Source organism: Ooceraea biroi, chromosome 14, assembly GCF_003672135.1.
Source record: "Ooceraea biroi isolate clonal line C1 chromosome 14, Obir_v5.4, whole genome shotgun sequence".
Taxonomy (NCBI): domain Eukaryota; kingdom Metazoa; phylum Arthropoda; class Insecta; order Hymenoptera; family Formicidae; genus Ooceraea; species Ooceraea biroi.
The window spans coordinates 8,685,898-8,696,099 of NC_039519.1; the positions used below are offsets into that span (position 1 = coordinate 8,685,898).

A 10,202-nucleotide genomic window follows, 5' to 3' on the forward strand; every position below is an offset into this window, starting at 1 on the left:
ATTGAACATGCCTCGTCTTGTAAAGGTCGCTTCATCTGTCCATAATATCATTGATGAGAAAAGATTGTCCCTTTCTACTGCATTCACATACCGGTTACAAAATTCGACTCGTTTCTGATAATCGATTGGAAGTCATTCTTGCACAGGTGTGTAATGATATGCGAATCTGTCATCAGCACGCAATGTTCTCCAAATAGGGTTTCGTGATATCTGCAGTTGAGCTGAAGCACGTCGAACACTTTGTGTAGGAGTATTATCAAAAAGATTTAAGATTCTTTCCGAGCGTCGTCGGTGCCTTAGAGCTGAACGAACATCATCATATTCATTCATAGGTCGAAATGAACCCAAATTACGTAATTGCAAATGGGTATTACTAAACACAGAACTGTCTGGTACTCTCCTGTTAGGAAATCTACGTTGATACTCGCGTACGGCAGCTCGTGCATTTCCGTCACAGAATCCGTACACGAAATGAATATCGGTGTATTCCTCGTTTGAAAACACTTTTGGCATTCTGATAGTAATTGCTAGTTGACACGACGATTGAAATCTAACAGCTACTGTTGTGAAAGTGACAATCATACTGAATCGTTTCAACATAGTGAACATGAATACACGTGAATACACGTAACATAAACATCTTCGACCTTGCAAATTCCACACTATGTTCCGTTGTTACTTATCTCATATTGGTTTATAACTTTGTAATAAAGCATTTCTAAGCAAACTCGATATAAGAATTTTTTCTTATTTCCACTAGTAGAATATGCTCCCGCAGTTTGTCGGTTAAAACCCGGGACACCCTGTATATAATTATATATAATATGCTCATAGCGTTGCTGCTTATCGTGATTATGCGTGGGTTCATTGAGATCTCTTCTTGAAACGTACCAGTCTCGTCAGCTTCCTCACGAAATGTTTGCGATAGCGTGGCTTATCGCTCGCACGCGCGAGCATTATCGCCAATACCTTCCGTTTCTGATACTGATTCTGTTTTCAGCTTCATCGTTCTCACGTGAACGGAGATAATCTTAAGCTAACATGCTTAAGTTAATAAAAACTAAACCATAATTTAGGTCAGCGATTCAAACGCTCAAGATAAGCTCGTTTATACTTTTGCCACATAATCGCGCGTCCGATAAGTTGAAATTAAAGCTAGATTGATAGTATGCACCAACAGCGTGAGATCATAGTCGCCTCCCTCCATCATTTGATGGACGAGTGCTGCAAGTGTTGGGCGGGCTCTATCAGCGTTATCGTCGTTGTCTCAGATTAGGGTCGCGCCTTGAGACGTCACGCGTTCGTCGTGCCGTCGTGAACAGCATCTTCGAAGTGTCCCTGCGAGCGACAAGGTTCAGGAAACGCCGTGACGAGTTTTGATGAATCCGCATATCCGATGGTACGTGAAGAAGGACTTCACGTTCGCCAAACGTTACCGCCATCATCACGAACGAGGACAGCAGGGGTGAACTTCGCGCGTCCGTAGCGAATCGAGGTCAGCGTAAGGGCGAGACAATGATGTTCGCCAACGTGGTGCAAGCGAAGCTGGCGTCGATGGCGCTGATCGGCGCCGGCAGCTTCATCGTGGGCGTCGCACCCGCCTGCTTCGTCCCACGTGCTCAGCATCTGCAACGGAAGTTGTTACTCTCCTGCGCCTTGTGCTTCGGTGCCGGTGTCCTGCTGGCCACCGCGATACTGCACATCCTCCCGGAAGTGCGCGAAGGCCTACCGGATCACGGCGAGCTCGTGTTTTCCTGCGGCTTCCTGCTGCTCTACCTGGTCGACGAGTGCGTGCACTTGTTTTGTCGAGGAGGTGACAGCCACGGGCCCGAGTTAGACCTTCACCATCCTGGGCGCAGAATCACGCACGAGCGAGGGTAGGTACGTGCTGAAAGAGCTTCGTCTTCACAATTCGCGAGAATGAATCGATGTTTCTCGAGTAATCTTGCATCGAGAAAGCGCATACATAGCGATGATTGATGAAGAACCGCAAGACGAAGCATCCGTCTTTCTTTTTCTCAGCTCGCATCAATCTAAACCTGAGAATGTAATTTAATTAAGAAGAAAAGGAATAATGATTAGCATTTCTTGCTACAATTCCGATTACTTTTATCTATATGTGCGGCGTCAATCATACTGCGACGGTATTATCGTTCGTTATCATTGATAAGCGACGATACAATGCTCTTTCACAATAAACGAAATTTTCAAGGCTGTCGTAAAAATTACGGAATACTCCGTCTTCCTCAAACTAATTTTTGTATCAAAACTTTTAATGAAAATATCTTAGTAATCAGAATCAATTAACAACTTATACGATGAAAAAGTAACATAATTGCGATATACGCAATTGAATTTAATTAAATAGATCGATCGTATAATTGTTGAGAAAACTTTTTCTTATTTTTCTCGTAACTTTTTATTGCTTCTGGCCAGACCTTACCCGAATAATTTCGTCGAAAGAAATCACGACTTCCTTACCAAAAGAGATTGTGCCTTGATCCAGGTGAAAAACTTCCCTCTCGATAGCCTTGTCGCCGCTTAAGGGAAGAATTACACGATCGCCTGCAAGATAAATTAACGGATTAAGCTTGATATAAGATAACGTTCAGCGATACATTATATTTTACCTCTTTTCTTTGTTTCGACCGGGGTGGAGCCTGTCGAAATAAATTCCGATGCCGCGAGCGATAGCAATATCTCGTGCGAAATGATCGTTCATTCCCGCTCGGAACTGTTCGCATCACGCTTCTTGACCCTCGGATACTTTCTCAGGATGAACGAATGTACGGTGGTGCTTGGCGAAACTTATTCCGCAATGATGTTCGCACGTTTGTGGAAAATGATCACTCGGGCCATTGTTGAACGCTGATACTCGATATCGACTTCCGACGTTGTGGGTCTATCCATGAGATTACCATCGAACTCGATATATCCTGCTATCTGCGGCGAGTATCGAGGTCGAGTACATTCAGATTTCTCATGACGCAATTTTTACGTCCACGCTTTGAATTAACCGCGTCGTGATTATCTATTTAATCTTAATTAACGACTTAAGCTTTAATCCTGTCTACTTGAACTTGCCTAAAATTTAATCAGCAATCATCTATTAGGGGTGTGATTTAGTTTTGAGGGTTTTTTTGCTCAAAAACGCATGTATTTAAATATGATAATGAATGAATACCTTAATCCAAATATTTTCCTTCGTTTTCTATAACTTTTTCCCATCTTTCTGTCAAGAGATGTATTCCATCACGATAAAATGACTCTTCTTTTCAGTTGATCCATTCGTCGACGGATTTTCGCACTTCTTCGAAATTATCAAAGTGTGCATCCTCTAAAGCGTGTTGCATCGACCGGAACAAATAATAATCGCATGGAGAATACGCGGGGTGCGGTAAGACTTGCCATTCGAGCTCCAATAGTGTTTCTTTCACTGATAACGCAACGTGAGGTCGAGCCTTGTCACGAAGAAGAATCACTTTCCGCCGTTACTCGCAATTGGTGGTCGTTTTTGGTCCAATGCTTGCTTCAACTTATACAATTGGTGTCGATAACGATCAGCCGTGACAGTCTCGTGCGGATTTAACAGCTCATAGTACACTATCCCACCAAATACAGAGCATTACTTTTGAGCCGTGAATATTGCGTCTCGGAGTGGATGTTGATGGTTCGCCTGGATCCACCCATGATTTTCTGCGTTTCGGATTATCAAAATAGATCCACTTTTCATCCCCAGTAACAATCCGAGACAAAAGACTCTTCTTTTTTTGCCTGGCGATCAACGAAATGCAAATGTTCAAATGGCACTTTCCGATAATTCATGTCGAACCCATTTCCCTTCTTTTTGAATTTTTCCCATTTCATGTAAATGTTTGGCAACTGTTGTACGATCAACATTTAATGCTCTGTCAAGAGATGGATTCCACCACGATAAAATGACTCTTCTTTTCAGTTGATCCATTCGTCGACGAATTTTCGCACTTCTTCCAAATTATCAAAGTGTATATCCTCTAAAGCGTGTTGCATCGACTGGAACAAATAATAATCGCATGGAGAATACGCGGGGTGCGGTAAGACTTGCCATTCGAGCTCCAATAGTGTTTCTTTCACTGATAACGCAACGTGAGGTCGAGCCTTGTCACGAAGAAGAATCACTTTCCGTCGTTACTCGCAATTGGTGGTCGTTTTTGGTCCAATGCTTGCTTCAACTTGTACAATTGGTGTCGATAACGATCAGCCGTGACAGTCTCGTGCGGATTTAACAGCTCATAGTACACTATCCCACCAAATACAGAGCATTACTTTTGAACCGTCAATATTGCGTCTCGGAGTGGATGTTGATGGTTCGCCTGGATCCACCCATGATTTTCTGCGTTTCGGATTATCAAAATAGATCCACTTTTCATCTCCAGTAACAATCCGAGACAAAAGACTCTTCTTTTTTTGCCTGGCGATCAACGAAATGCAAATGTTCAACTGGTTCGCAATGGTACTTTCCGATAATTCATGTCGAACCCATTTCCCTTCTTTCTGAATTTTTCCCATTTCATGTAAATGTTTGGCAACTGTTGTACGATCAACATTTAATGCTGTGTCAAAAGATGGATTCCACCACGATAAAATGACTCTTCTTTTCAGTTGATCCATTCGTCGACGAATTTTCGCACTTCTTCCAAATTATCAAAGTGTATATCCTCTAAAGCGTGTTGCATCGACTGGAACAAATAATAATCGCATGGAGAATACGCGGGGTGCGGTAAGACTTGCCATTCGAGCTCCAATAGTGTTTCTTTCACTGATAACGCAACGTGAGGTCGAGCCTTGTCACGAAGAAGAATCACTTTCCGTCGTTACTCGCAATTGGTGGTCGTTTTTGGTCTAATGCTTGCTTCAACTTGTACAATTGGTGTCGATAACGATCAGCCGTGACAGTCTCGTGCGGATTTAACAGCTCATAGTACACTATCCCACCAAATACAGAGCATTACTTTTGAGCCGTGAATATTGCGTCTCGGAGTGGATGTTGATGGTTCGCCTGGATCCACCCATGATTTTCTGCGTTTCGGATTATCAAAATAGATCCACTTTTCATCCCCAGTAACAATCCGAGACAAAAGACTCTTCTTTTTTTGCCTGGCGATCAACGAAATGGTTCGCAATGGCACTTTCCGATAATTCATGTCGAAACCCATTTCCCTTCTTTCTGAATTTTTCCCATTTCATGTAAATGTTTGGCAACTGTTGTACGATCAACATTTAATGCTCTGGCAAGTTCTGAAGTGGATTGTGTTGGATTTTCGTGCAATAATGCTTGCAAATCTGCATTTTCAAGCTTTCTTGGTTGTCCCGAGCGTTCTTTGTCCTTCGCATCAGTATCACCACTTTTAAAGCGTCTAAACCAGTATTCACACGTCTTAATTGATGGGGCAGAATCACCATAAGTTTCCACAAGAATTCTATAACCGTCAGCCGCAGTTTTCTTTTGATTAAAAAACAAAAGCAACGCATGTCGAAAATGCTGTTTCGGAAGTTGCATTTTTACGATGATATAAACGCGACTGTTATTGCATCTATTGCTATAATGCTACTAAATGTCATGGATAATGTCAAGACTGTAAGAAACAACAGTTATCGGAAACAGCTATTGGAACAAACTGACACTACAGCTATCTGTTGCACAACCCTCAAAACCAAATCACACTCCCAATATTTAGATTCTCGGAGATTATCTGTGGAATGCGAATTATTTTAATGTTGAATTTTCGACTTATGGCAGATAGGATTAAACGCGGTTTGAGCGATCGATTATCCCTCAAATCTTCTTTCTTCCTCGCTCCAACGTATCTCCGCGCGGTCCCAGTTTTGTTTCTCTTTGCTCCAGTTACATCTCTTGGATTTCAGCTGTTCGGGTTGTCGGAACCACTCCCGTGGTATCAGTTACAACGCCGCCCTGCAAGATAGCAAGATCTACGTGTCCGAGGGCGATGTGAGATTACCGCTTAACTATCGACAGAATCCTGCTGGTAGCGGCAATAATGCATGCACAATTAGTAGCTACGGCGCGACACGCCCTGCCGTACGTGATGGCCGTTCATCCAACGAGGATGTCACATTTTTGTGCCACGGAAACCACGGTGAACAATGTGCTGACACTAATACCGGGCTCACCGGTCTCGTCCTCGCTCTCACCGTACACGCCATCCTTGAGGGGCTCGCGATAGGGCTGCAAACGAAAATTGCGGAGGTACGTGAACATGCTGACTGCGATTCTCGAAGAACAATGAGAAAGAAGAAGATGAATTGGAATTGCCGAACAGCATGCCGTATGGAGACGCGATGAGATGCGGGAGGTTTTCACACTAAATTCATTAAACTTGCATAATTGCTAAACGTGCGTAAATTTAATTTAGAGAGAGGGAAATGCATGTATTTTCTACGTCGCATAATTTCACGAAGCAAACTAAACATGTAAATGCTGTTATATAGGATGCCGCGCAACTCGTGACCTTAATTTTAATGTCATGTTCTGATAAATTTAGTGTTGACTTTTCCTTGAGAAAAATGTTGAGGTCTGGATATTTTTGTAATTTACAGATGTAGGTAGATATATTTTTGTAATTTACCGGTGGTGAACAATTTCCAACAATTCGAGATCCAGATAAATTTAAAACGACAAACGACTTGTTAGTAACATCACGATTGTGAGTCAAAGGACATTAATACGTAACTGCAAACGTCATGCTTTTTCCCCAGGTGATGCTATTGACCGGAGCGGTGGCATCGCACAAGTTCGTCGTCGGCTTTTGCCTGGGATTGGAATTGGCGGGTGTCAGCAAATCCGTTCCCAAATTAGTATTTGTGATATTTGTGTTCGCCGTTGGATCTGTGCTTGGAATCGGCATCGGAATGTTAACATTTCAGGTGAGCAGAGATGAATTGCTTCATTCCCGTTGGGCTATCGTTCGTTAGCACCAGTCTTGGAATTAGCGTTGATTATTCATTGATTAATTATTCGATACGTTTCGCACGCACGTAGGTAGATACAAAGTGGTCGAAGGTGGCACTGCCAATTTTGCAAGGCCTCGCGGGCGGAACGTTGCTGTACGTTACCGTGAGCGAGGTTTTGCCGAGGGAAAGGACGAGATGGCATAAAAGTTCGCGCAGGTACGCGGGGATCCTGCAGTTTCTATCAGTGATCAGCGGATATGTCGCTATCTTCCTCCTTAATAATTATGTAAGCGAATGAATTGATTCTTAGTGTCTGCAATGAATCAACTACAATTTATCAAATGGATCGCAAATACCTGAAACTGACTTGCCTCGCTTCGGGCAATGTCAGCACCGGTGAAGTTATATATAATATGTGCCCGAATGACTGTTGCTGAATAATATCGAAACATCATGTTGCCAAGCGTACCGCATCTAAATTTTTCCTAAAATATTTATAAAAGCATTGCGGAATTTTCGTAACTGTTTCTTATTGAAATATGATATAGCGATAATAATGCGATTTTTCTTACATTTTAATAGCTTTATGCAACAGAAATAAATTATGATTAAGACTTCGAGCTGCTTTAGTGCAACGGCGATGACTCTTTTAACTTTTGTATTCTTAAAAATATCGAAAATGTATGAAAAAAAAATATATATAATTCTATCTGTGAAAAGTGTGAAAATTTCTGTTTCATTTTGCTCCGTAAGACATGTTTATGGTTTTTCAAATTGTTAAAAATTTCAGTATACAATAGAGGAGAATCCCCTATTATGGGATATGCTCCTAATATGAGATATGGAGTTTCCGCTAAACTAGTGAGCACTATCTGTTAATTCCACCATAAACTTATTACTCTTGGTGTAAAATGTATTTAGTGAAAAATTCATTGTTCGTTATTGCGTTTAGCTTTTGCAAGAAAAGGTTTGTGAAATTGTGAACATGTCGAAGGAACTTAAGGTAAGTCTTTAAACCTTGTTTATTACATAATAAAGAAATGGTTGGCAATAAATTCAGTATGCAGTGATAGAGTAGAATCGTAGTAACAGGAAAATACGCGATTTGTTGAATTGCTTAATTGTAGAGGTTAGATTTCATGATCGCGGAACCGCTGGGCGTGTGGCTCGTATAATGAGATATTCAGGGTACTCTTAATATGAGATAATTATTGCTCGAATATGAAGAGTATATAGTGTAATAAAAAGAAAGAAAATACTACTTAAGGTTAAAGAAAAGTTAATACGAATTTATATTACGAATTTTTGTGTATTTAATTTTATAGAATCTGACTATGGAAGTTAGAGAAACGAGGAAGCGTTGACAGTGGAATCGTGAAGATTTGGCGAAGGCTGTGGCAGCAGTATTTTTATAAAAATATCTAATAAAGGTTTTTACTTGCAATACTGATGTATTTTGCACTTTTAACACCGATTTCTCGAGGTATCTTATATTAGGAGCACACTTCCGCGATCTTGCGTAAAGCTGTTTTTTCAAATTGTTTTACTTTTCAGAAAAATAATATTTAAATTAGATTTTTCATTTGACCAACCTAAAGCTTATTAAATTCTCTTCAAGAGAACGTATTACATTTTTAAATTCTGCCTATAGATTTCCTTACATTCAGCAAAATCGATATGGTATCTTATAATCGGAGACTTTCCTCTATATTATTTTATTACATTATTATTATTGATTTACTGTATTACAGTTTACTGAATTATCTATTTCGATTTATCTTTGATGCTACGCATCGTTTACTTAACGCTTAATTAGGTATCACATATTCGAGACGTTATCGCGTCTCTTCGTGCGATCTCTACTCACCGATCACGTAAAGCTGTTTTTTCAAATTTGTTTAATTTTCAGAAAAAATAATATTTAAATTAGATTTTTCATTTTACCAACCTAAAGCTTATTAAATTCTCTTCAAGATAACGTATTAAATTTTTAAATTCTGCCTATAGATTTCCTTACATTCGGCAAAATTGATATGGTATCTCATAATCGGAGACTTTCCTCTATATTATTTTATTACATCATTATTATTGATTTACTGTATTACAGTTTACTGAATTATCTATTTCGATTTATCTTTGATGCTACGCATCGTTTACTTAACGCTTAATTAGGTATCACATATTCGAGACGTTATCGCGTCTCTTCGTGCGATCTCTACTCACCGATCACGTAAAGCTGTTTTTTCAAATTTGTTTAATTTTCAGAAAAAATAATATTTAAATTAGATTTTTCATTTTACCAACCTAAAGCTTATTAAATTCCCTTCAAGATAACGTATTAAATTTTTAAATTCTGCCTATAGATTTCCTTACATTCGGCAAAATTGATATGGTATCTTATAATCGGAGACTTTCCTCTATATTATTTTATTACATCATTATTATTGATTTACTGTATTACAGTTAACTGAATTATCTATTTCGATTTATTTTTGATGCTACGCATCGTTTACTTAACGCTTAATTAGGTATCACATATTCGAGACGTTATCGCGTCTCTTCGTGCGATCTCTACTCACCGATCACGTAAAGCTGTTTTTTCAAATTGTTTTACTTTTCAGAAAAATAATATTTAAATTAGATTTTTCATTTGACCAACCTAAAGCTTATTAAATTCTCTTCAAGAGAACGTATTACATTTTTAAATTCTGCCTATAGATTTCCTTACATTCAGCAAAATCGATATGGTATCTTATAATCGGAGACTTTCCTCTAAATTATTTTATTACATTATTATTATTGATTTACTGTATTACAGTTTACTGAATTATCTATTTCGATTTATCTTTGATGCTACGCATCGTTTACTTAACGCTTAATTAGGTATCACATATTCGAGACGTTATCGCGTCTCTTCGTGCGATCTCTACTCACCGATCACGTAAAGCTGTTTTTTCAAATTTGTTTAATTTTCAGAAAAAATAATATTTAAATTAGATTTTTCATTTGACCAACCTAAAGCTTATTAAATTCTCTTTAAGAGAACGTATTACATTTTTAAATTCTGCCTATAGATTTCCTTACATTCGGCAAAATCGATATGGTATCTCATAATCGGAGACTTTCCTCTATATTATTTTATTACATCATTATTATTGATTTACTGTATTACAGTTTACTGAATTATCTATTTCGATTTATCTTTGATGCTACGCATCGTTTACTTAACGCTTAATTAGGTATCACATATT

At 39.2% G+C, this 10,202-nt stretch overlaps 1 protein-coding gene across 1 annotated transcript; it reads left to right on the plus strand.

Moving 5' to 3' along the window:
* The first annotated feature begins 773 nt into the window (after positions 1–773).
* On the plus strand, positions 774–7,670 carry LOC105274785 (zinc transporter ZIP3). Its single transcript, XM_026974802.1, has 4 exons — positions 774–1,877; positions 5,905–6,247; positions 6,757–6,924; positions 7,040–7,670. Exons 1-4 carry the CDS (start codon positions 1,516–1,518, stop codon positions 7,247–7,249), a joined length of 1,083 nt encoding a protein of 360 aa, XP_026830603.1. The 5' UTR covers positions 774–1,515; the 3' UTR covers positions 7,250–7,670.
* Positions 7,671–10,202: the final 2,532 nt, after the last annotated feature.